At 39.3% G+C, this 27458-nt stretch overlaps 1 protein-coding gene across 2 annotated transcripts in view; it reads left to right on the top strand.

Annotated features, from left to right (window-relative positions):
- maco1 (macoilin 1) overlaps window positions 1-27458 on the top strand; it is an 80765-nt gene that overhangs the window by 17783 nt on the left and 35524 nt on the right. For both annotated transcript variants that reach the window (XM_033045155.1, XM_033045156.1), the window contains 2 exons: window positions 14415-14556; window positions 24603-24729. In XM_033045155.1, the coding sequence (XP_032901046.1) occupies window positions 14415-14556; window positions 24603-24729 (269 nt within the window). The remainder of the gene's footprint in view (window positions 1-14414; window positions 14557-24602; window positions 24730-27458) is intronic.

The following is a 27458-nucleotide window of genomic DNA, read 5'->3' as shown; positions in this document are numbered from 1 at the left end:
CTGCAGAAACTTTACTCATTCTGCCATCTTTGCCTATCAATGTGAGGCATTGTGATACTATTCTCTTGGGGATATAATAAAGTTATCTTTTTAACAGTCATGTTCTTAAATACTGTTATAAAATAACATATGAACCATTACAGCTGAATATTTTGGAAGCTGGAAAGTTAGCTGTCCTATCATTTCAGACAGGGTATATACAGTGTAAGAGTGGGGAAGAAGTAGGACGGCAGACCTTGGACATGTACATCCCACAGACTGGATTTAAGGGCCTGTCCCACTTAGGCGACTTCTTTTGCGAGTGCAGGCGACTGTCAGTCTTGTTGAATTGCCGAAAAAGTGAATGATCAAACGCATCCTACGACTATGTAGAAGACATCCTACGACTATGTAGGACAAGCTACGACTATCTACGACTTAATCACCGATGCACTCGTGACAATTGGCGACCCAATAGTGGGGACTGAAGACAACCACCTTCGACTTACAGACGACTGCACCCACGATCACAAAGCAAGCTACGACAGGCTCTATAGTCGTAAGATCACCTAAATAAATACCATTCGATTTTTCAAACATGTTCCTTTAAATTCAGTGTATTGCTTGTTCGAGATGTATAAAAATAAAATCCTTTTAAATGCAGTGCCGACCATACTGAGGCCGCGACTAGTTCCCAGAAAGCGGGAACTCTTCCCGACCATGAAGGAGACCATGTGGCGATCTTGTGGCGAGCGCAGTCTTCTGCACTCGCCAAAGAAGTCGCCTAAGTGGGACAGGCCTTTTATGCAACACTGTTGGAAAGAGATGACCTACCGGGATAAACTTTTCTTCTGTTACACGATGTGTCCGCCTTTATGTTGAAAGGAGATCTGAGTCATGGGAAAATGAAACCGAAACTATTTTCTGCACCTTTTGGAAGATATTTCACATCCAGGAGTTATTAACTCCAGAGCTCATTTTCATCGTACATTTTCTTTAGTGATTGAACCCATGATGTATCAAATTATAGTCAAATGTTCTACGTTGAGACTATCTCTCAACAACTGAATTTGAGTTGGGTTTTTTTAAGGGTGTTGAAGTGCAAGCCCTTGTTTTGCAGCTTTGCCATTAAGTTTTCAACATAACATTACATCTCTTGCGCGCGCGTGCTCTCTCGCCCTTGTCATGTACGTCTCTGGAATGTGGGAGGAAATTGGAACACCCAGAGAAAACCGATGCGATCACAACGAGAACGTACAAATTCTGTGCAGACAGCAGTCAGGATTGAGCCCAGGTGTCTGGTGCCTGTGCCGCTGTCCACCCATCTGCCAATCCGAACACCCCTCGCTGTATCCATCTATCTTCTGAAGAAGGGTCTCAACCCGAAACATCACCCATTTCCTCTCTCCAGAGATGCTGCCTTTTCCGCTGTTACTCCAGCATTTTGTGTCTTTCGATGGAGTAAACCAGCATCTGATGTCCTTCCTACACATTCACTTGCCATCTCTTTCTCTTTAAGCATTAACATGGATATATGTTCAATATAGGCAAGCTTTGAGAACAAACGTTTGGGTGAGATTTGTTTGATATTGGTATGTGAGAATTCTATGTTTATGAACAGGGTATGCAGGTTAACGTGAAGCATTATAAGCAGCCGACAGAACTTGTCCTTGCTGGGTAAAGCTTTTAACTACTTTGGCCATTGACTTCCCATTGCTTGAATTGTTTTATGTCATACCGAAGGCATTGTATAAATAATTATATCACAATTTTTGGCAATTCAGAATTAGATTAGGGGAAACGTATGGAAAAAAACCGTTTGATTATTTAAATATCAGAAAAAAGTGGAAAAGTTGTTTTTATAACCATTAATTCCCAGGTCTGCACTTCATTGTTATGTTATTGAAATATCTACTGCATTTGGAATTGGATTTAGGTTTACGTTGCCATATCTACCCAGACACAGTGAAAGATTTGTTTTGCATGCCATCCAATCAGATTGGATAATACATAAATACGATCACGTCAAACTCAAGTAAAACAGATAGAGAGATGTGGAAGAAAGAGTACAGAATATAGTTCTCAGCATTGTAGTGTACCACTTCCATAGACAACGTCCAATGTCCACAATTGGGTAGAGGTGGTCTGACAGTACTCTAGCTTATGGAAGGACTGTTCAGAACTCTAATAACCGAGGGAAAGAAGCTGTTCCTCAGTCTGGTGGAAAGTGCCTTCAAGCTTCTGTACCATCTGCTGGAATGGAACAGGGAGAAGAAAGAATGACGGGTGGGACAAATCTTTGGTTATATTGTTCAAAAGGGAACTGCAGATGCTGGAATATCGAAGGTACACAAAATTGCTGGGGAAACTCAGCGGGTGCAGCAGCATCTATGGAGCGAAGGAAATAGGCAACGTTTCGGGCCGAAACCCTTCTTCAGACTCCGGTGATGGTGCTATAAATGGTGGCCTGGTGCTCGTCAGTGGGGTCATGGTCCAAGGGTAAGTAGGAGGAGGTGTCCGAGAGTTGGCGCGTGGCCTCAGCTTTGTAGCGATCGACGCGCCAGACTACCACGGCACCTCCCTTGTCGGCTGGTTTGATGACCCAATCTGGGTTTTTGCGGAGTGATTCAATGGCAGTGCGTTCAGAGGGGGAAAGATTAGAGTGAGACAGGGGAGTGGAGAAGTTGAGGTGGTTGACGTCGCGGCGGCAGTTCTGAATAAAGAGTTCCAGAGCCGGGACTTTATGAGAGGGGTTCCACGAGGAGGGGGTGCGTTGGAGACGGGAAAAGGGGTCATCATTGGGGGGCGAGGACTCCTTCCCATGGAAGTGCGCTGTGAGGCGGAGACGACGGTAGAAGCGCTCCAAGTCATGGTGGGCGCGGAACTCATTGAGATGGGGACGGAGGGGGACAAAGGTAAGACCTCTGCTGAGGACAGACCGTTGGGTGGGGGAGAGGGGGAGGTCGGGGGGGATGGTGAACACCCGGCAGGGGTGGGAGTTGGGGCCAGAGGAAGGCAGGTGGGTAGACTGGGGATGGGGCGATGTGTGGGGGGGGGGGGGGTTGTGGGTGTTGGAGGAGTGGTGGGTGGTCTTTGGTTATATTGGTTGTTTTTCTGAAGCAGTGTGAAGTATAGATGGAGTCAATGGTGGGAAGTCCATGGATGTGTGAAGGACTGGGGTACATCTGCTAATTTCTGCAATTGCTTGCTGTCGTGGGCAGAGCTGTTCTCCAACCAAGCTGCGATGAAACAGGATGGTATGATTTCTGTGTGCATCTGCAGAAATGTATAAAAGTCATTGGAGACATAGGAAATGGAAACATTGGTGTGCCTCCTTGGCTGTCGCATCAATGTGGTTGGTCCTTTGGGCAGTGTATATGTTTAAGATTCATGTCAACATTATACTGGTATAGGTTAATTGCTGTAATAATTATTACAAGCAAAATAATTGTTTCCATCTTTTATATGTGAATTAATTGTGGAGTATGTTCTGTGCCCCACAATTATTTGTTGTTTTTTGTGTAGCATTGTTTTGTAATGATCCATTAATCTTCTGCTTAAACCATTGTTCTGTTATATTTCTCTGCATATATGGAAACACTTAAAACAAATCTTAGATTTTTAATAATCTAACTGATCTGGGGATGAGGATGAACTGAAGCTGAAAATGTAGAACATTGTTTGATCAAATCATCAATTAGTTTAACATTTTCAGTAGATATCCTATTTCCCATCTTTGGTCTATTTAATCCCGGTGATCAAATCTTGGAATGGTTAAGGGCCTGTCGCACTTTCACAACCTTTTTTACTCGTGGACATTTTTCATCAGGCTTAAAAAAAAAAATGCCGCGACCTACTTGATGCCACGAGTACCTACGACTAGCATCATGACCTGCTATGACCTACCTACGACCTTGTGACGACCATGCTGTGAGTATGAGTCAAGGGCAAACTCGGCAGAGGTTGTGAATTAGGTCGTGAAAGTGGGACAGGCCCTTTAGCTAGCTGTTTGATGCATTAGCTGAAAGTCCCAATGTGAGCAGTTTTTTATATTTTTCAGTTGACTGAATATGGTAAGTTAGGACCATAATTTGCCAATGAATTTTTGAAAACAGATATTCTAAATTTGACATTTTCAAAAATAAAATGTCAAGCAGATGGCACATCATTGTCTACTGGAGTTGCAACATGTGCGGGGCACAGTTAATTTAAATCAATTTCTTATGAAACTGCTGAATGTAATCCAACATTTCACTGAAATAATATATCAACATCTGTGCGGCATAATTTTGGGCTTCTTGCTCAGAGCCCTCAGTGAGAATACAAATATGTAAATTATAAAACTTGGTTGACCAGTGCAGTTCAGATTCTGAAGTGCATGAGCACAGGACATCTATTGTCAATGACAAAACATTTGTACTCTTGTCATCTGGGCTATCAATCTAATTGGTCTTGATATTGGAGTAGTAAATATTCCTTCTGTCAAGGTGTAGTATGGAGTTGTCTTTTGAGATTATAACCAAAGCATGCTGTGCATTGGCTGTACGATATCTGACTTCATAAGGAAATCTGTGAAGTACTAAGATACTACCAAAGGCGTTCAAGTGTTCGCTAGCAAGAAACCTTGGATGAACTAGGAGGTCCACAACCTACTGAGGACCCGATCTGCAGAATTTGAGTCAATATTGTATTGTATTCAAATTTATTGTCATTGTCTCAATTAGAGACAACGAAATGAATTTCCCTTTACAGTCAGTATCATAAAAATAAATAAATAATAAATAATAAAACATATTAAAAATAAAATAGAATTTTAAAAGCACAAACACAGAAAGTCCACGACACAACATAACACAATGGCACCAAGGTGAGGAAGGCACCATAGTCCAGCCAGCCTTCCCTCCGATCTTCCCAGATGTTCACCCGTGGTCGGGGCCTTCCGAGCACCCGCAGTCGCCACCCCGGGCGGCCCGATGCTCAGGCCCTCTCGCCGGGCTGATGGAACGCCGACGCCGAACCCCGACGGTGAAAATCCTCCTCAGCGGCCCGGACCTCCCGATCAGCCGCCTCCCACCGGAGTCCGCAGCTCCCGAGTCCGCAGGCCGAGCCGGGCAGAGTCGCAGGACCCCACGATGTTTGTCAGCGCTGCCCGCGTTGGGAGCTCCGCGAACCACAGCTCCAGGATGTCGGTGCCGCAGGCCCAGCACTCCGGGCTCCAGACGGCGATCCCCGGTAAGGCATCGCCAGCCCCGCGATGTATCAGCGCTGTCCCGCCGCTGCTGGAGCTCTGGTCGGCCCAGGCAGGAAAGGCCGCGCCAATCCAGTAGGTAGGCCGCTGGGGGGGGCGAGGACGCGACTCGAATAATAGTCACGTCCTCTCCAGGAAGTGACTGAAGGACGGTATCCCCCTTACCGTACCCTCTTCCCCCACATTAAAACATTAAAAAAAACATAAAAAACACACTTCAACATAACAAAAAAAACAAAAAAACAAAAAGATGGTGGAGGCAGCTGGCACCAGCACCACCGGAATGCGAAGAGACACTTCTGGTCTAAACTGGAGGCTTAGACACGTGGCATCTGTGGCAGGGTTTGAACACCATCACTTTCTACAAGATGAAATCGAGTAGCTTAAATGACAGCGATGCATCACCATTGGATGAGCTCAATGCATTTATACTCTCTTTGAAAGGGAGAGCAGCAATGTACCTTCATGAGCTCCCATATCCCCAATGACACTGATCTCAGTCCCCAAGGTTGACATCAGAAAATCCTTCATGTGGGTGAACCTTCGGAACGTGTATGGCTCTGATGTAACTGGTCACGTCTACAACCTGTGTGGACCCACATAAACATCTTCAACCCCTCCCTACTACAGCCAATGGTCCCCATCTGCTTTAAAAGGTCATCCATCATAACAAGGTAACACCCAAGAAGAACAAGGTAACATGCCTCAACGACTATTAAATGGTGGCACTGGTGTCTGTTAGATGAATTTCTTTGAACAGTTATTTATGAAATCTACTCTTTCCTCACTAACCATCTGGATTTGCTTTAATTCACCTACCGCCACAATAGATTGACAGTAGATGTGATCTCACTAGCTCTCCACTTTGCAATGGTCCACAACAACAACACTACATCAGGCTTTGCTCATCACCTACAGCGTGGTGGTCAACACCATCCCTTTCAAACCTGGAACTGGAATTCTACTCCTCCCTATGCAACTGAATTCTCATATTTCTTCAGCAGACCTCGATCAGTATGAATTGGCAATGACACCACCTCCTTGCTCACAAATACAGCTGCTTCCTCAGATGTTGCATGTCGCCAAATACTCTCTTGGTATATGGCGGACAGCAAACTGATTGGTTGCATCACAACCTGGTTCGGTCATTTGAAAGTTCTAGTATGAAAGAAGCTGCAGAAAGTGGTGGTCATTGGCTGGTCCATGAGTACTGAGCTCTATCATCGAAGGGATCTACTGGAAACGCTGCCTCAAGAAGGAAGCGTATATCAAAACCCCCCCACCACTCTGGCCACATTTTACCTTGATGTTACCGTTAGGAAGCATGTACAGAGGAGCCCACGAACGATTATTTCCAAATTTGCAAAAGGTTTCTTCCTATCAAGCCATCAGGTTCTTGAACTACCCTGCACAACTCTAAGCACAATCGTACTTCGGCACCAAACTTCTTTGGACTTTACAATACCGAGGTTGTACTGTATTATTGGACTTGCACGATCATGTTCTTGGATACCTAGTGTTACCCAGAATAATTGATAATTTATTGTATATTTATTCATTCTGCTCTTCTGTTTAAAGTGCCAGTCAAGCTGTAGCAAGTAAGAATTTCATTGTTCTTGTCCAGGTCATATTATTAAACACTCTTGATTCTTGACAAGGGAATACTCTGTTTTGACACTGTCTTTTTTTAAAGTATAATGTATTTGAATGCATGTTGACATTTGAACTGTAGTGTGAAGTTGGTTCTAATAAGGGAAATACTACTCGCCCACATCTGAAGGATTTACATAATCAGAATCAGACCTACCTTTTGGGAACCCTGGTACTAATGAAGCTAATGTGTGTGTCAGACCACTTTATTTTTCTTGCAAATGCTGTATCTGAAAATACTGGGAAGCTCACATGTTGTGGTAATATTGGGTTAAAATTTAGTTTCTGCACAAAAGCTAGATACGAAACACTGGCATGTAGAATTGGCAAACAAATTGTGAAAAACATCTGAAACTTGCAATGCTTTTTAAAGCTGATGTTTACAGAAGCTGTAATGTTATGTAAACTAAACCTCATGTATATGTAACATATTATTTTATATTTTTCCAGAATACATATTTTGGCATGAATATAATGTAGCATTCACTTTTCCAGATACACTAGTCTTTTTCAGATTTGCTGTTGCAAGAAAAACATTAAATGTAGACATATTGTAATTGTCAAAGAATATTTTAATGTGGAATGCTGAGCCTGGATGATGAAAAATGTCATTATCTTGGGTAAAATCTGCTTGCCTGCATGCAATGGCATTTCTGTGTGCAGACAGAAATCAAGTCCATGAGGTTTGTAGTTCTTCCAGACAATTTATTTTACGGGTTGAAATTAAAATACACCCTCAATGGCATTCATCTCCGCCTTTAACACTGTCATCCCCGCTAGCTTGATCACCAAACTCAGCGGACTTGGCATCTCCACCTCCCTCTGCAACTGGACACTGGATTTCCTCACCAACACCACAGTCTGTTAGGGTCAACAACTTCACCTCCTCCACTGTAACACTTAACACTGGCGTGCCACAGGGCTGTGTGCTCAGCCCTCTCCTCTACTCTCTCTTCACCCATGACTGCATCCCTAAGTATGGCTCCAAGCCCATCATTAAATTTGCCAATGGGCAAAGGGGCCTGTTCCTACGCTGTACAGTTCTGTGGACAGCATAGTATTCACTATAGAGCCCAGCCAGCCTCTCCCTATAGCTTGGGCCCTCGTCTCCTGGCAACATTCTCATGAATCTTTTCAGCTTAATAATATACTTCTGAGAGCAGGGTAACCAAAACTGAACACAATACTCCACATGTGGCCTCACCTGATATGATACTTGCACAATACTCCAAATACGGCCTCACCTTTTTGGCCCAGAGTTTGCTGGTACTTGCCAGATGAAACCATTGGACTTTACCCATTTAAATGTAGTCATTCGGGACGTGTGAATACTTCTTCAAACACAAACAAATAGGAAAGATTTGGCAATCCATTAAGTCCAGCAGCCGGGTTCCATCCGGCTATGATTCATCATAACCATATCAATTTCATGGTGATTATAGGACTGTGGGAGAAGGACAAGGATTTTATTTGAATTATTTGTTTCATTTTCTGCATCTAATAGTTAAAGTGGTTTGAGCTGATTTTATTTTTTATTTTTTATTTTATTTTTGGGAGCTTCGGTACTTTTAGAGCTATCAGGGGTTCATTTTGTAAGTGTGCCAGTTATTGAAAGTTTTCAGGGGAATTTGGGGAAGCGGTGAGCAAAATTCTCCAGTGGCCTATTTGAGACTTTGCTGCCACTCAGGATTTGCTGCTACAAGTCCAGGATCACAGGGCCAGTGTGATAGACCAGGTGATTTTGAGCATGGCTGACTGCAAGCTGTTTGGCCCATAGTAACAAGATCTGGCCCCTTTATCCTCCAAATAATGTGGAGTTAAATATTTTCTCTATTGTAATGCAGTCATTCTTACAGAAAGCTGAATTGGTTATTGGTAATTAGATCTTGGTTAATCAGGTTAAAGTAATGAGATTTAATTTCTCCATAACATCTTTTCTGCTATTTTGGCGATGAAACTGGTGAACGCAGGTCACATTTTGTGAGGTGGTATGCTTTGAATATGTCTTGAATTTAAATTAAGAATTAGGTTATAAACAAATGTTATTTAATATAATTGTCCAATTGAAATATTTAAACCTGATTTTCATTACTTAGAGTTTTCAACAGAACTTACATGGAGCAATGGCCTAATCTTGCTCTTATTCCTCGTGGATTTAATTTGCTGAAGCATGCAAAATCATAGAGGAGGAGGCCATTTGGCCCTTTGAGCCTGCATCGTTGATGAGGTGAAATGTAGGGCAAGGGAACATTGGAAGTAATCTCTCCATCTGTTGCAGGAAGACACAGTGCAAATCTTCCTGAAGCAGTTTTGGATTTTTGATTCTGGCAGAGGGAGAATCTTTCCATAATCTTATTATTCCAGCATTGTCAACATTTCAGGTGATTTGCTGGTAATTCCTTATTTAGTTGAGTGAAAGTCATGTTTGAATGGACTCACATTGGACTGGAAATTGTATAGGTTGTTGAAGGGTTACTGTTAAAGGCCTGTGCCTTTTCTCAGTGTGGCCCCGGATGCAATTCTGTGCACAAGGTCAAAGGCTTGACAGATCAGGCCTTGGATACTTTGAGCACAAAAGGCCTGTCTCTCCCCTATCTGCCTGATTTACTAAAATGAGATTAAGGATTCCGAACTAAAGGGGCGGTATTCCAAACTTCGGATGGAAAAAAAATACAGCCTAATGACATCAAAGAAAATTTAAAAGTTTAAAAATAAAATACCGTTGTTGGAGATCTGAAATAAAACAAAGATCTTGGAAATGGTCAGCACCTCAGGGAGCATTGGTAGTGGATTGGTAGAGTGGGGGAAGACAGTTACCCTTTTGAATTTAATCTTTCTTCAGCACTATGAATGTCTGAAGTCTAACTTGACTGGTGGTATCAGTTTTTGTCATCAGCCCCTCCTGGCCTCTACCCTGTCACGGACATTTCCCTTCCTTGTACGTTGGAATATGTGTGATTTCTCACTTTCTCTCATTCTGATGAAAGATTGGTGATGTGAAGCGTTAACTTTTTCTCATTCCATAGATGTTAACATGCCTGATCTGCAAAGTGCATGCATAACTTTGTCTTTTTTCTTGACACTTGTTTAAATTATAAATAAAAGACCTTACAAGAAAATAGAGTTAATGGTTGCAGTATGTTAGAAAAGGATTTAACTATGCCAACTGTATCTGTTGCTTCCTTTACATTACAAGATCATCAGGAAATAGTAGCAGGAGAAGGTCTCCTTGTCCATAAGCACGCCCACCATTCATCATGGTTGAACTCTGAGATATCATCTCTTATGTGCCAGTTCCCAATGGCCCTCAATTCCTTGATCTTTCAAAAATGTATCTTTAAATACTTAGTGATCTATCATTTACAATCTTCCAGGGTAGAGATTTCTAGCCATTCAAGTCTTTTTTGTGAGATGTTAGTACAGTTCTGTTAGTGATTTATTTTGATTTTGATTGTAATCTTTGAGTTAACGTGCCTCAGTGCAGAGGGAGAAGAGGAGGGAAGAGACTGCAGCCCTAAGATTTTTGCCTCCATCACAGTGAGGAGGTGCTTGGTGGACTCACTGTGGTGGATGTTAATTTGTGTTTACTGTCTGTTCTGTTGTTTATTATTGTGTTATTGTATGTATGGCTGCAGGTAATGACATTTCGTTCAGACCGTAAGGTCTGAATGACAAATAAAGGATCTATCTCATCCAGAGCAGTAGGTATTGGTCCTTGGCACTATGAAATTGAGGAACAGAGAACTCGTTGGATTTGTGCATATTTGCAAGTTTTGTCTTATTGATTCTTTCTAGAAACTTGAACATATAGAGATTTTCCTGAGGAAGAGAAGAATCATTTACAGAAACATATAATTTAGGAATAAGGGTAAGCTTATAGGTGAGTGAGTTATTGCAGTGTTCTGAGACGATTACTGAAGGATTGTAGGGTGAGGCCAAATGGGTGAAGCTGAGAAATAAAAAGGCAATGATCATGCTAGGATTTTATGATGGGCTCCGAAATAGTTGATTAGAATTAGAAAAACAAACATGCTGGTTGATTGCAGATAACTGCAATGGTAAAAGGGCTGATATAGTTGGAAATTTTAACATTCCTAATATGGACTGAGATTACCATAGTGCGGAGGGCTTGGATGAGGGAGAATTTGCCAAGTGTGGCCAGGGAAGTTTCCTCGGGCAATAGGGTGGCACAGTGGTGCAGCAGTAGAGCTACTGCCACACAGTGCTAGAGACCCGAGTTCGATCCTGACTATGGGTGCTCTTTTTGTGGAGTTTGTACGTTCCCCCTGTGACCGCGTGTATTTTCTCTGGGTGCTCCAGTTTCTTCCCACATTCCAAAGACATGCAGGTTTATAGGTTAATTGCTTTCTTAAATTGCCCCGAGTGTGTAGAATGTGAAAGTGGGATGACATAGAATTAGTGTGTGAGTAATCGATTGTCTTTGTGGACTCGGTGGGCTGATGGGCCTGTTTCTACACTGTATCTCTAAACTCTATGTAGAGAGTCCTACAAGTGAGAGAGCAAAGTTTGACTCACTCATGGGGAATTGGGCAGGCCAAGTGCCTGAAGTGTCATTGGTGAGCCTTTTGTGACCACAAGCACTGTTCTGTCAGCTTTAAAATAGTTACGGATTAGGATAGGGGTGGCTCACGAGTTAAAGTTCTAAATTAGGGCAAGCTAACTTTGATAATATTAGGCAAGTTCCTCCATGAGTATTTCTGTTTTTACTGTGAAGAAATCCATGAAAATTAGGAAATTTGGGGAATTAATGGCGTTGTCACGAGGACAGCCCTTATTACAGTTGGAGGTTCTGTATGTCCCAAGACTTATGAAGGTAGATAAATCTTCTGGGCTTGATCAGAACTATCCACATACTGTGGGAAGATAGAGGGGAAATTTCATACGTCCTGGCTGAGATGTATGAATTATTATTAAAGGGGTGAGGTTGCAGAAGAGGGTGACTAATGTTGAATAGGCCTCTATTTAAGGGCTGCAAGGAAAAGCCTGGAAACTATAGACCAGTGAGCCTATCATCTGTGATAGGCAAGTTACTGAAGGGTATTCTGAAGGATAAGCCTCACATGCTTTTGAAAAGACAGCGATTGATTAGGGATGGTCAATGCGATTTTGTGTGTGGGGAATCGTGTCTCATGAATTTGAGTCTTTTAAGATTTAACCAAGAATGTTGACGAGGGCAGGGCTGTAATCATAGTCCATATGGATTTCTGCAAGGACTGTAAGGTTCTGCATGGAAGGCTGCTCTGGAAGATTAGATCGCATGGTATCCAGGAAAGCTAGCTAACTGATTGCGTAATCGGCTTCACAGTAGGAAACAGTGGGTGGTAGTGGAAGGTTGTTTATTAGACTGGAGGCCTGTGACCCGCGGTGTGCCTCGGGTTGATGCTGGGCCCATTGTTTGTCATCAACACCAGCAATTTGGATGAAAATGTATAAGGCAAGATGAGTAAATTTGCTAAACTAAGTGGTATTATAGACAGTGAATAAAGTTATCAACAATTGCAGTAGTATCTTGATCAGCTGGGCAAGTGAGCTAAGGAATGGCTAATGGAATTTAATTTAGATAAGTGTGAGATATTATATTTTGGGAAGTTGTACCAGGGCAGTACCTTTACTGTGAGCAGTGGGGCCCTGGGGCATGTAGAGGAGAGGGATCTTGGAGTAGAAATATATAGTTCCCTGAAACTGGAGTCACAGGTAGAAAGGGTGGTGGAGGCTTTTGGTATGGTGGCCTGCATCAGTCAGGGAATTTGAGGATACAAGTATGGACATGTTACAGTTGCACAAGGTGTTGGTGAGGCTGCACTTGGAGTATCATGTTCGGTTTTGGTCACCCTGCTATATGAAAGATGCTACTAAGGTAAGAATGCAGAAATTATTTGTAAGGCTTTTCCCAGGACCCGAGGACCTAAGCTGTAAGGAGAGGCTAGACAGGCTATGACTTTATTCCTTGGAGTGCAGGAGGCTGAGGGGTGAACTTATAGAGGTGTATAAAATCATTAGGGGAATAGAAAGGGTGAATGCACAGAATCCTTTCCCCAGAGGAGGGGAATCAATAACTGGAGGGATAGGTTCAAGATAAGAGGGGAAAAAATTGATAGAAACCAGAGGATGATGAGTATATGGAACGAGCTCATAGAGGAAGTACCTGAGGTAGGTACAATAACATTTAAAAGACATTTGGGCAGGTACTCGGATAGGAAATGTTAAGAGGCACATGGGCCAAGCACAAGCAAATGGGACTAGCTTAGATGAGGCATCTTGGTCAGCGTGGACAAGTTGGGGCCCAGGGGCTTGTTTCCAAGGTGTACAAGTCTGACTTTATATGCCCAACAACTCCTACTTGGTTGTTTTGTCATTTACCTACACTAAGGGGTCTTTTACTATAGCCCATTAATATAACAACACATCTTTGTACCTATTTCCTCTCACTTCTCTCAGACACAAGAAGAAAATGGAAATTCCACACAGGCAGCAGCTGAGGTCAGGATTGAACTGTTGCACTGTGAGGCAATAATGCTATCCGTGGACACTGCCGTGTAAAAGCTAAACCTGTCCATTCTAGGAATCAGTGGAATAAATTCTCTCTGAACGGTTTCAATTTCATTAATATCCCGTGTTAAAGAAACCCTATCGGCATCTTCATCCCAGTCATTTATCCAAATTGTAAAACATTGAGATCCCTGGCACCAATCTCTGTGGTCTACCACTTGCCACGGGGAGAAAACCCTTTAATATCTATTGTTTCTTGTTAGGTAAACTTCTATCAATGCTAAAATGTTACCTCCTACACTAAGCTTTTATCTTCCACAATTACATTTGCTACAGCAGCTCATGATGTGTTTCTTGTTGAGCTTGATAGTTTATTTGAAAAGTGGTTGTAAGGGTGACCCTTGCTGGTTGAATTCTGCATTATGAACAATATGTGATATTTCCAAATTGAAGAAAAGAACAGGAAAGTAAAAGTAAATACTAAAATAAGTGAATATTAACTTTCTTTGTAATTAGTTATATTTATCTAACTAATGAGAAATGATTTACTGAAGACCAGTTTTTGATATTTATCCCGTATTGTAGAGGGTTTAGCTTATTAGTTTTTAACACTTTGCCAACTAAAATCCAATCTATCCCAGGAGAACAATGTCGATCTTCATGATATTAGCAATACCAAATTATAAAATTATTTGTAATAAACTTAATAAACATAATATGCAAAGCTTCATCGTAACTACAAGTTCCTAATTATTAAAGCAGAGACAGTGACCAAAATTTAAGAAAAGATCAGGTGGGTGATGACAAGGGAATATAGGAATAGGGTGGCTACCTGGCATAAGATGAGCACTTGTGTCGATGGTGAATGCCACAGTAGACAGAGTGCACTTAATTTCTTATTTTATTATTCCATCAACTGATCTGATTTAAATGGATGACTTTCTAAGTTCTGAATACTTGATGACAAAATCAAATTATGCAAATTGTAGTTCAATGTCTAAATTGTTTTCTTTTTCCCATTTTGCAGCACTTTCTTGTACCTTAAGTTCCTTGTTGTGTGGGCACTGGTGTTGCTGGCAGATTTTGTCCTCGAGTTCCGCTTTGAATATCTATGGCCTTTCTGGCTCTTCATCAGGAGTGTTTATGATTCCTTCAGATACCAGGGTCTGGTAAGTTGGTTAGAGACTTCTGATGGTTTATAAAATATACCAGTTTGGTCTGTTATATGTTTGATACCCACTTCTGATTAAGAAGTTGTGATTAAAGCCCATTTTTTAAATGCTACAATTTTAATCAACATCAGAGGCCAGTAAGGGTAGGCACATGAGTTTGAAGGTAGCAAGTCATATTGAGAGATTTTATCAAAAAATGTGCAGCGTCCTTGCTTTATAAATATACATTGGATTGTGCTCACTGGGATTTAGACTGAGTGTTCATTGAGATGTATACAAGCCTGAGAACTATCAATAAAATAGTTGATGAGAGGCATTTCAGTCATTTAGGACTGAGGTAAGTACTTTAAGTAGAGGACTGTACATTTTTAGAGTTCGCAGCACTGTGGTGGAGGACACTGAGACGAGATACTGAGAAATTTATATTTTGGACACAGAAGAGATGTGGGGATTAAGGCAGAAAGTGATCACTGGGTACATGGTTAGCCATTATCTCATTGAATTGCAGAGCAGGCTTGAAAGGCTGTATAGCTTACTCACTCTATTGTTAATATCCTTGAGTTCTGTTAGTACAAAAGTACAGTAGTTCCAAATATGTATAAAGTACTAATTTTGCCCCGGAATGGCTCTGGAATTCACTCAGAAATATTCAAGGTTTTTTGAGAGGATGCCGGAGATGTTTATTAAAATGGTACCAGTTTAACTGATGGTATTTTCATTTTTTTTGTGCAGGTTAGACAACTGGAGTAGAGGGATTGGGTGTTTTGGTGAGGGAAATGGTACGTTGGGTCATTCTCCTTGAAGCGATCTGAGAAAAATCAAAATCCTGGATGGGGCTTTAATAAATGTTATATTCTGTGTAGTTATGACAGAATCTATATCATGAGGAGATAATTAGGCAATTGGCAAGGGAAGGGATATAAGGAAGTAAACTTTGCTCAAAGTTATGATTGTGAGCACATCAAACAGATGGTGGAAGCAGATTTGATGATTTTTCAAAGAGGCATTGTTAAAGTAAGATTTGTGGGACATTGGCAGATGCCTATACCGGTTTAAAAGAGCCAGTGCATGCATCTTCCTCTGTGATGTATCATTTACTTTTTCCAAATTAGAATTTGTTTCTTAATGCTTGAGCCAAATTTGTTGAGAGATTTTGAAGGTTTTTATATTAATTATCCTTATAAAACTCTGGCAAGCTTATTTGGGCCCCGTTTCATTTAATCTACTTTTTTGGTTTAAAAAGTCTTAAGTTTTTGAGACTTACTTGAGATCTACTATATCATTCCTAACATTCATGCAAATCTTTTCATACCTTTTCCCTCATTCTTGTCTCCTTTATAGTATGATACCGAGCACTTATGCATACTAATTATTTTTCATTGAATTTCCATAATCCCACTTTCCATGAACTTTTTCTTCCTATACACCATGTTTGACAGATCTTTGCTTTTGCACATTTCAATTTTGCTCAGCTCGTTAGATTCTTGTCACTTGTGGACGCTCCCTCCCTCTCCCCTGCACCTTGGTCTGATAAAGCTATATTTTCAAGCTTTATAAGCTAGCTGGTCTGAGCAAATTTGGCTTCATTGGTTCCTAATAATGAAGATCAGGATCTATAACTGTTCATGGCTAGGGAAAATAGGTGTAAATCTATTTACTCATCAAATTCTAAAGTCTACTTTAAGTGGTGCATGGAAATAAAAAGATTGGGGACCATGGTCATATATAGTCAGGCAACATAAATGTTGTTTCTATTGAAGGACAACTAGAGTACATTTTAAATTGCATTGGAAAGAAGAGGAAATGCGTGAAATTTGTTATAAACATATACTCGTGATCTCCAAAATTAAGTTAAGGGCTTATCGGGATAATGAAGGGTTGAATTTAAGAGTTGTAATTTATGGTTGAGATTTTGTAGTGGGAAATATCAAGCTGTTAACACTTGACATTATAACAGAGGAAATCTGGTAGCAGCTTCTGAAGTTAAACAAATTCATTATAATAGGCCATAAATTGCCATCTGCAATTAATTACCCTCTACAGATTCTGCTGCTTTCCAAACTTCTAAAGCATGTTTTGGGAATAAGTAGGCAAATTACTATTTATATGCAATTATATCTAGAAAGAAACCCCGAATCTTTGGTTTTATGAGGTCAAAGTAATGTCTATTGGCAGTAATTGTAAGTCAAGTTGCTTCATGTCTGTTCACACATAAATACGCTAATTTCCTAAATTGTCATCCTCTGAAAAATGTTTCAAAATTCCAAGTGCAGATTTATGATATTTCTCCTATTTTAACCATTGGTCCTTGTAAAAATGTTTAAAAAGATTAGTTTAAAATTGTTTCAATTTGCAGTCTGAGAATTTAGTCAATATTTATGGCTGATATAGCCAAAGATTCCTGAAACCGATGACTCGTTATACAACTATTGTAGAAAGAAATGAAATGCATGCCACGGAGATTGTTGTATCTTGGTAGATGCCTTCAAGAACAGTGGCAAATGCCATCTATTTGCTTGGATTTGCTAATGCCAAAATCTGGGCCAATGCATCTGCAGTTGCACGAGTCCTGATGTCTTGAAGTCCAGAGAGTTCAAATTAGACAATGGTCAGGGAACTTGTTGATTGGAAGAAGCACCAATAGAAGCTAAGGCACAAAACGTTCTGCCAGAATTGGTTGAGGCCTAATGGAAATAGATGTTAGATTTTACACGTGCCAGATGGTGGAGGTGTCCTATCCAATGCCTTCTTTATCAACTTGGTGCACAGACCTTTTAGCCAATTAAAGTATTTGTGGGAATGACTGTCTCACAGCCATTTTGAAAGCATATTTTCATCATAGATCTACCCTCCATTGTGCAGATTCATATTGTCGTTGTTAAATGAGCAGATTAGGACATTAGCTGGTCTGGGGGTCTGAAACTGGTTTGCATGACTTTAAAATCTCTCATCTTGCCTGAAAGAAAGCTTGATGATGATGATGATGAAAAGTAGAAACACTAATTGAACATTTAGACTGTTCAGTTGGACGCTGTGAGCAGTAGCACCAGATGCAAGGATGAGATCCTAGCACCGTGCTGCTTGTGTGTTGAGAATGAACTGGACACCTAAACTGCGTAGTAATCAACCAAAGATCTATGTATCACATCCATTTGGAGGAATTAGGATAAAGTATCTTATTTTTAAGCATTTTAATCCAAAGTGCCAAATGGATGATTCCACAGATCTATGCTGTGATTTCCTCTCTTATCAGTCAGTATCAATTACTTACTGTAATCAGTTACCAGATCTAGAGCTTTTCTAATAGATTTCAGTGACAATGATATCTTCCCAGCTATGTGGAAAATTGCTAGTTTAAAAAAAAAAAATCTAGATAAATTTGGTTTATCCAACCAACCTTTTGCCTTGTGATGCTCTTCCTGATTATTTACTAAGCAGTCTTGGTCAAATCTGTTCATTGGCACATTGTGTAGGTTTTACCAGAATTACCTAACTCTTGAACTTGATCCCAGCTTACAAATAATTTTGAATGCCAAAGTATGAGAGACTAACTATCCATTATATCAGGGCAGCATTCCACTAAATTTAAAAAAAAAGGATTTTTATGATAAATACTTTCAATTGCAGATCCTGCATAGTTATTACAAAGGCTTCTGAAGGTGATCAGTTCAGGTGCTGTTTGCAATATTTTCTGCTGCAGGATTCACTGCAACAAATCAGATTCATTTTGACAGTACTTCATAATCTTGCAATCTTTGCCTTTAAAGCAAAGGAGCACTATCAAGATTATGGAGACATTGGTGGAAATCAAAAAAAAGTTAAAGGTGTTGGAAATCGGGAATTAAGAAAGAAAATGTTGGAAAAACCTAGCTGTTCAGGCAGTATCTGTGGAAAGAAAATCAGTTAACGTTTCCGATTAAAGATCCTTCAGAGCTGAACGATTTTGTTTAAGGAGCAGAGAAAGTGGGTGAGGGCAATGGGTGTAACAAAAGGAATGTCGGTAATAGTGTAAAATAGCATTACCATAGGTGGACAGTTAAGCTTTCTTTGTCTACACAATGTGTTGCTAATATGAAGTCTGGGTGATGTTGCATAGTCTGGTTTAATTGGACTTGCCCAGCAAATTTATTTATTTTATTTTTTATTTTTTATTTAACCAAGAGAAGTCTCATTGAGATTAAAAATCTCTTTTACAAGAGAGTCCTGGCCAAGACAGGCAGCAGCACAGTTCCACAGTTACAGACAATAATTTAAAAACAACAGAGAACATATAAATAGAGTCACAGGCAAACCAAACAATGTCTCAACTATTTCCTGAAAATCCACTCTTGTCCCTTCTCCTTGACTGTGCAAGAACCACCAGCCTCCACGTTTTAATGGATCATCTTTTGTAATGCCCACCAGTTCCAACAAGATTCCATTACCAGAAGTATTTTCTCTTCCTCTCCCTTTTCAGCAATTCAAAGGGATCGCTCCCTTTCTGTCTCCCAGCTCCACTCATCCAACCCCATGGCACAGGAGATGTAATACCTGTTTTTTTTCACCTCTTCCCTTCCCTCCATCCTAGAACATAAGCAGTCTTTCCAGACAAGGCACTCCTTCCAATCTAGTGTGCTGTATTGGGTGTTCATCAAGGTTACTCTACATTGGAGTAACCAAACATAGTTTGAGTGATATATTTGTGAAGCAGTTGCACTCAGTCTGCAAGAGTGACCCAGAGCTTTGGGTTGCTTGCTACTTTAATTCACTGTCCCACTCTGACCTCTCTATCAGTGACCTTCTGCACTGCTACAATGAGGCCCGACATTTGCTCAAGTTTCAGCTTCTCAGTTTACTTCTGCATGTTTTGGAGCTTAAGTCTCCATGGAATTCTCCAACTTCAATAACGGAGACCCGAGACTGCAGATGCTGGAATACTAAACAAAAAACAAACTGCTGGTCGGACTCTGTTGGTCAACCAATATCTGTGGAGGGAAATGGATAATAACTTCCTTCTCTCTGTATCAAGACTGGTTATTTATTCTTGGCATTCCTCTTTCCATTTTTATTTATTTATTCTGGTCTGCTGGGCAACATCTCAGTTGGCCAGCGTTCACAACATTAGCAACACTTTATGCAGTATAAGGAGCATAACATTGGAGACCCTCGGACTATCTTTGATCGGACTTTACTGGCTTTATCTTGCACTAAATGTTATTCTCCTTATTCCCTTTATAACGTATCTGTACATTGTGGATGGCTTGATTGTAGTCATGTATTGTCTTTCCGCTGACTGGTTAGCACACAACAAAAGCTTTTCATTGTACCTCAGTACATGTGATAATAAACTAAACACAAACTCAAACTATCCATTTAATGATGACATAATCTCACCCGATTGCAGACATTCCCTATTTTCCACTCAGTACCCTCCTCATCTTATCTGCTGAATAGACTACCTTGTTTTTACTTTCTTAGTTCTGACAAAGGGCTTTTAACTGGACACATTAACCGTTTTCCTTTATGCAGATGCTGCCTGACCTTAGTTTTCCCAACATTTCTATTACGGATGCAGGAGTAGGTCATTTGGCCTTTATGGCCTGCCCCATCATTCAGTATGGCTGACTGTATTCCCTTCTATATCATATTCTTCAATTTTCTCCATATCTCTTGATATTTTTAATCTACCATTTCAAATATATTTAATAATGTCTGCCTTCAGTTAATAAATGCCAACGGTTCACAATTCTTTGAGTGAAAATTATATCTCCTAATTTCAAATCTAAATGGTATACCCCATCTCTGGATTTGCTTTCTCTAGAGGAACGGAATGAGCTTATAGAGGTTTATAACATTATAAGGGGCATAGATAAAGTGAATAATTGGCATTTTTCACAGGGTAGGGGAGTCTAAAATTAGAGGGTCAAGGGAAAAGATTTAAAGGGATGCGATGGACAACTTTGTTACATGGGCGTATGAAGTTGTGACCCTTTATTCTGACTCTCCAGAAGTCTAGAATATTCTATCCATTTATATCTAGTCCTTTTAGAATGTGATTTGGCTTCTGAAATCATGATTTCTTCCTAATTCCCCCGCATGAAATGTACCATATTGTCTAAGATATGATCTTTAGCATGGGTAGCTTACAACCCAGTGGTATGTACTCTCCCCCCCCCCCCCCCCCCCCCCCCCCCCATTGTAACCACGTTCTTTCTCCTTCCTTCATTCAATCACCTCCCATCCCGGAGTTGCTCTTTCCTCTTCCCTCAATCCACTTCCACTCATATCCCTCTCTCTGGCTTTGTATTTCATTCCCATTTTCTTATCTGACACCATTTTGTCACCTTTACACCTCTAGGTTTTGTCACTCATGCTTTTGCCACTCATTCCACAATGCTTTTTAAATTCTGACATTTTTTACAAACAGCAAAAGAAATAGAAACAAAGTTGAACCGTACAGCCTTTCAACCCTGATCTGGCATTGTAAGATTATAGGTAATTCCCTTGTTCGTCAGCAATCCTAGGTCCCTTGTTTCAGTTGATACCCAAAAGTCTATTGATTGCTATCTTGTATAAATGTAATGCAACAGTAGCTTCAGGGATCTAATATTCCAAGAATTTTACAGAAGAGGTTACTCCACATCTCAATCCTAAATGGGCAACCACTTACCCTGAAACTATCACCTAGACTGTAATCCTCCAGCCAGAGGAAATCTAATACAGTATGTCAATCTTGTATGGCCAGTTAATCTGCACTTCACTGCCTTGAATGCATACAAGTAGTCATCCCTATGAAGACTAAAATTGTTTATTACTCCCAATGCTGTTTTGTTAAAGCCTTTACAATTGCAGCCAGACTTGTTTAAGGTAACATTCACACTTCTACTTGCTCTATTCGTTTAACCAAAATACAGGCGTGTTCTAATTTCTTTCTATTTTTCTATTCTACAAAAGTGAAAATTGATACCTTAACTATTAGTACTAGAAAATCTGATGTACAATTCACATGACTGCATGTACAAAAACAAAGATGAAACCTGCATACAGTTTACTATGGAATCAGCTAGATGATAATAATTCTGCATATACGTTATATTTCTGTTGGTTTTACAATTTAATCCAGAACTACTTTGCCTTAACTTTCTGGTTAGAATAGTTTGCTGTTGCAGGGGCTTGATGCTTAGAAAGTAAGATAGGAAGGTGGAATGTATTTTAAAATTTGCAATCTTTCTGCTTTCAAATACATTTAGGAATTTGGTTTTCAGTTTTAAAAATTCACAATATTAGATCTGTCTGAAAATTTTACTGGTGGGAGTGTTTAACCAGTTTTATTCTACACCTGCCTTTAAATATGTATTTTCCATTACATATCTATTGCAACCGTAACGCAAATGACAAAAATAACATGACATTTTGCAGTCAGTGGCAAATTGACTGCACTATCTGCTTGCCTTGAAAGCTGCCCACAACAATAGAACAATTTCATTTGCAAACTTAAAATTACCTTCTGACATCAGTAATAAAGGATCTGTGGTGTCCAGTAGCATGATTTCATCAAGTAGGCTAAACAGAAAGTCGTATTTAGACATTCATGGCAACCTTGGAAGCAAAAAGCTGTAATTTTTAAAACTAATTTTTTCCATATTTTACAGAGAACAAAAGTAAGGATTTTTTTTAAATCGTTCATTTATCAGGGTCCTGGCAAGGCAATCAAGGCCAGCATTTGTTACATGCATAATTGCCCTTGAGAAGGTTATTGAGACATATACATAGCAGCTGAGATATTAACCTTAAAAATTAATAAACATTATATTTTAAAGTAATTAAAGTGATTAGACTCTGCACATAAAATATTATTTCAGGGCCGGAGGGTTTGTTCAGTAATTATATTTTGACATGCCACTTAAAATCTCAGTTACCTTTTATTGAATAAGGCTTAACTTTGGAGTATTTAACCATAGTGAAAACATTGCATCAAGCATTGAGGTAGTTATCATTTTGAATAAATTCCCATCCTCAAAAGATTTCAGCTGGGCAACCTTTTAGAAGAGGTGGATCTCACTGAGAGCAATTTCTCTGGATGATAGTTTTTCTAACACCATACCTGTAAAATCTGCCTAGTGATTCAAATGATTCCTAAATCAATGCCTATTATAGCCTTTTGGAACTGATCTCCACTGAGCAGTGTAGTATTTGTCAGCTGCCCTGGGGAATAACTTCTCTGTAACATAGTTGTACTGGAATCATTCCAGGAACAATATTACTGAATGCAGGGTGTTGTAAAATTTACATGAGCTGTAGGAAATTTGACAGGGTTCCGCGTTTTAAAATTAGGACGCGTATTGGTATTTTAAACAGACCAGATTCTTGACTCATTCATTGACTGGAACAAAAAAAATTCCTTGTTGCTAGGTATGTTAATGTCTTATTTTCATCTTACTTCATGGGTCCCGTAAGTCTGAAGAAGGGTCTTGTCACCTATTTCTTTTCTTCAGAGATGCTGTCTGACCAGCCGAGTTACTCCAGCTTTTTGTGTCTGTCTTCGATTTAAACCAGCATCTGCAGTTCATTCCTATGCATCCCATAAGTTTTACTTCTCAAGTAAATTTGTGTTATTGGAGCCTGAACTCATTCTGCATACGTGTACAAATTTACCTTCAGCGACATTTATTTTAGCAGTATATTAATCTTATGCAAAGATCTGGAATAAATTTGCTAATCACAATTTAGAATAAAGGGAATATGACAACTTGTCTTCCCCTCTCAGCGCACTAACATTTGAAAACTTACTTTTAAATTTCGAGGCAGTTATCAGGACAAAACAGTGGCCTTGTTTGATGACAAATATAGTGAAATTATAAGTGGGAAAACATTTGTAGCAATTAAATATGGCCTTGTATTACAGCATTTCTATGTTCAGTATAAAGGTGCACAGAAGATATACTATAACTAAATGAAAATGTTCTAATTTGCCTGAAAAAATATAATTTATACTGTAAAAATAAACTACCGGAGAAACTTAGTGGCTCAGTCAGCATCTGTGGAGGGAAATGGATAGACGATGTTTCAATTTGGGGTTCATATTCAGACTGGATGGTTTGGACCCAAAATGTAATCTGTCCATTTCTCTCCACGGATACTGCTTGACCTGCTAAGATCGAACAGCAGTGTGATTTTTTACCTCTTTATTTATTTTTTATTTATTTTTTAATTTTTATTTATTTATTTATTTTTAATGTCAAGATTGCAACAATCTGTTCTGTCCCTATTTTTAATGTAAGCTGGGCAAAGTGGTGCAGTCTACTTCAGAATACATACCTGCCTCCTAAATTTTTTTATGAATTCTATTTGGAAACAAATTGATTGAACACTCACCAGAACTATCTTGGAAAACTTTCGCTCATGACCCTGTTTTCATTTGACTCGAGAGTGAGTGTGTATAAAAATAATTCATTGTAAATCAAACTACAATTATAGAATTTTAATTGGAATTTTTTTCTCTTTTTTGGTTTCTTCCAAACTAGACATTTCCATAAAGATATTTGTCCAAATTAATGATGGGACCTAACTAAATCCAACATGCTTTGTTCAACAAGAACATGTTTCTGATTATTCTACCACTGTAACCTGTTGGCATTTATTTGTACTATATAAACTGTGCACTGGATTCCAAGAAAATGTAAATGTTTGGCTTTTTGTCCTATGTTAAAAGGTTCTCAAACTTAACACAGCAATTTATGAAGATTCATGGCTTTTATCGACATGGTATATAACGTTCAATAGAATATCAATTTATTAAAGAAAATCTGTTTTGGTTGTGATTTAATGGTTGCATGTATTAATGAATAGAAAAATGGAAGGGGTAATGAATACTACACTCTTAAAACCACAGAACTCTACATTGCAGGCACTTTTTCCACCATCTGCTACAGTAATGATCCCTTTTGATGCTAAATCCTGTTTAACAATTTGTTTTGTCCCTAGGAAATTAGAATTGATCTTCAAGAAGCTCGGTGTATTAATTTGAGCTTGTAATGCATTCCTTTGCTCTGTTTTTCTTGCAGGCTTTTTCAGTATTTTTTGTTTGTGTAGCGTTCACATCAGATATAATATGCCTACTCTTCATACCAGTGCAGTGGCTTTTCTTTGCTGCCAGTACTTATGTATGGGTTCAGTACGTCTGGCACACAGGTATGTTCAAGTTTTTTTCCAACGGATGTTGTCTTTGTACTTAAAGAAAGATAAACTATAGGGTTATCAATCTTAATACGTTATTTAAATCTTGGTTAAATGACTGAGAGATGCAAGTTTCTGGTTAACCTCACAGATGCAGCCTGTGACCCGTGGCATACTGCCGCTGTCCCGTGGAAAGATTCTTCCCGAGAGAAAACTATTTACACTTACTCAAAAAATTAACTTGTAAAAGTTGGATTGATTATGCAGCAGAAAATTGGCATTCTTGCAACAATGATCCTGCTTGGTACAAGTTGCATCTTGGTAGCTTTTGACTTACATGCTAACTAACTTATCAAATTTTTCCTTCCCTGACCCAATTGCATTTCTTTGCAGAACTGAATGAACATACAAATGTATTGTCATTAGTCATTTAAGATGTGCTTATAACCACTAATGTTCCATGTAAGCCAATGTAAGTGTTGGACCATTAACTACAGCATTTCATGCAAAATGGAAATAAAACTTACTGCCTTGAACTAAAAGGAACATTTTTTCTTAAGATTGTATTTGACCAATTTGTAAAAATTTAAAAACAAGCTGCATTTGCATTTGCATTTGCATTTGCATATTGGAGCATGTAAAACAACCTTTTACATAAATTGAGTGTTTAGTTTTATCAGTGTAAAGCCATAGCCACATCTGAAGCTGTTAATTGCTGTGAAAAATGTAAAGATGTGTTTTTCAATTTAGCGAATTCCAAATTCAATGAAACATTTTGAAATGTGTAAAGGTTTTCTAAAATTGTTTTTTTATTCCTTAGATCCACATACTTCTGTCCCACTCATTGTAATCCCTTTGTGGATTACCTCAGACAGATATTTTCTTCAGTCTGAAGTGGGTGAGGTGGTTTTGGGTATGTCCTTGCTGAAACAAAGACACAAAATGTCACAAGTATTGAATAGATCAGGCAGCATCTGCGGGAGAGACAAATGTTCACAATTCAGGTTAAAGATCTTTCATTGGAAATGATGGACTGTTCATACGGTCATAAGTGATAGGAGCAGAATTAGGCCATTCAGCCCATTAAGTCTACTCCACCATTCAATCATGGCTGATCTATCTCTCCCTCCTAACCCCATTTTCTTGCCTTCTCCCCATAATCCCTGACACCCGTACTAATCAAAAATCAATCTCTGCCTTAAAAATATCCATTGACGTGGCCTCAGCAGCCTTTTGTGGCAAAGTATTGCAAAGATTTACCACCCTCTGACCAAAGAAATTCCTTTTCATCTTCCTAAAGGAATGTCCTTTAATTCTGAGGCTATGACCTCTAGTCCTAGACCCCCTCTAGTCCTAGCCTCCCACTAGTGGAAACATCTTCTCCACATCCACCTGAAATGTTGCTTTTCTTTCTTTATGGATGCTGTCTGACCTGCTGAGTGTTTATGATATTTTCTGTTTGGATTACTGGATTTTTAGTTCGGACCTCCTCAATAACTTTGTCCTTATCGAAGGATTTATTCCACTTAGTGTATCTTCCAATTACTTTTGCATAGTGGCACCAATAGTTTTTTAATTTGTTGTTAGCATTTCAATACAATCCTTTGTAAAATAAAAAGCAGCCACTTTTTCCAACTGAAGTGGTTGCCCATTCATAAACATAGCGATGTAGATGGAATTTTAAATGCTTGTTTGCTGCTTTTGACCCTGAGATCCACTTCATTGAAGAAACTGTCAGCGACTTTCAGTCATAATGTCCAATCGCAAGTTGAAGGATTCACTGAGGATAATGGTGCAGAGTAAATATTGCTTCATTGACCTGGTAACTTAAGTTGTCCAGTTTATTCCTTGTTTTCTGTATTCTGTTGTTAAAGTTGAATAATTTAACAACAGAACGTGTAAAACCATGAAATTAATCCATGAAAACCACATGGAATAATCTGGACCACTAATCTGTGAAATTAAAAAATTGTTTATCACTGATGATTTGGGAAATAGTCTTGTCCCTATCACTGAAACAGTAACGCACCAGGTTGATGTTTGATAATGAAGCATGGGCTCATTGACTGTGAATGTGAAGGAAAAAGATTAACGTGAACTTGGCTTCAAGCCATGAACTTGAATGGCTTGTGTAAACTATGAAGTGGTTGTCCTTTCTGCCCACTTGTCCTCAACCACTTAATTTATAAAATCCATTGTTACTTTTCAGGCAAATGCATAATAAAATGCTAACTTTTAGTGGAAAAATCTATCCGTTGCTCTGAATTCCTTTGGAGTTTTTATGGATAATGGGTAGATTTTTATTTCAGCTGACCTGCTTAGATCTACCTAGGATATGGAATGCTAAAAATATTGATAACATTTTTGTTGACATCAGTGAAAGGTATTGCCAATGAATAAGTAGTTTGCAATCCAAACTGATTTTGAATAACCTTTTTTTGCCACAAAGTAAAAGGGATCTAATATTGTGATGTCTATCTTTTATTTCGTTTATTGCCAGAATATAAGGTCCCTTTTTCTGTATTATCCAGTGACGGCTTTCCATTTGGCCATGGTCCCTGTTTAAAAAGTCTTTAATTCATAAGTTGGGTCCAGTGAAAAAGACAAAAAAAAAGTAAGGTCGATTTGAAATTTATGATGGAACAGTTCCTTTCCTGAGCATGTGATTGCTCTGTTTTAAATGTTGCCTTTACCCCACCACTTTAGCAGTTATCCATGTTGTGCAATGTTAGAATGCCGGAAGG

Source organism: Amblyraja radiata, chromosome 27 (genome assembly GCF_010909765.2).
Source record: "Amblyraja radiata isolate CabotCenter1 chromosome 27, sAmbRad1.1.pri, whole genome shotgun sequence".
Lineage (NCBI taxonomy): Eukaryota > Metazoa > Chordata > Chondrichthyes > Rajiformes > Rajidae > Amblyraja > Amblyraja radiata.
This window is presented reverse-complemented; position numbering and strand designations above follow the sequence as displayed.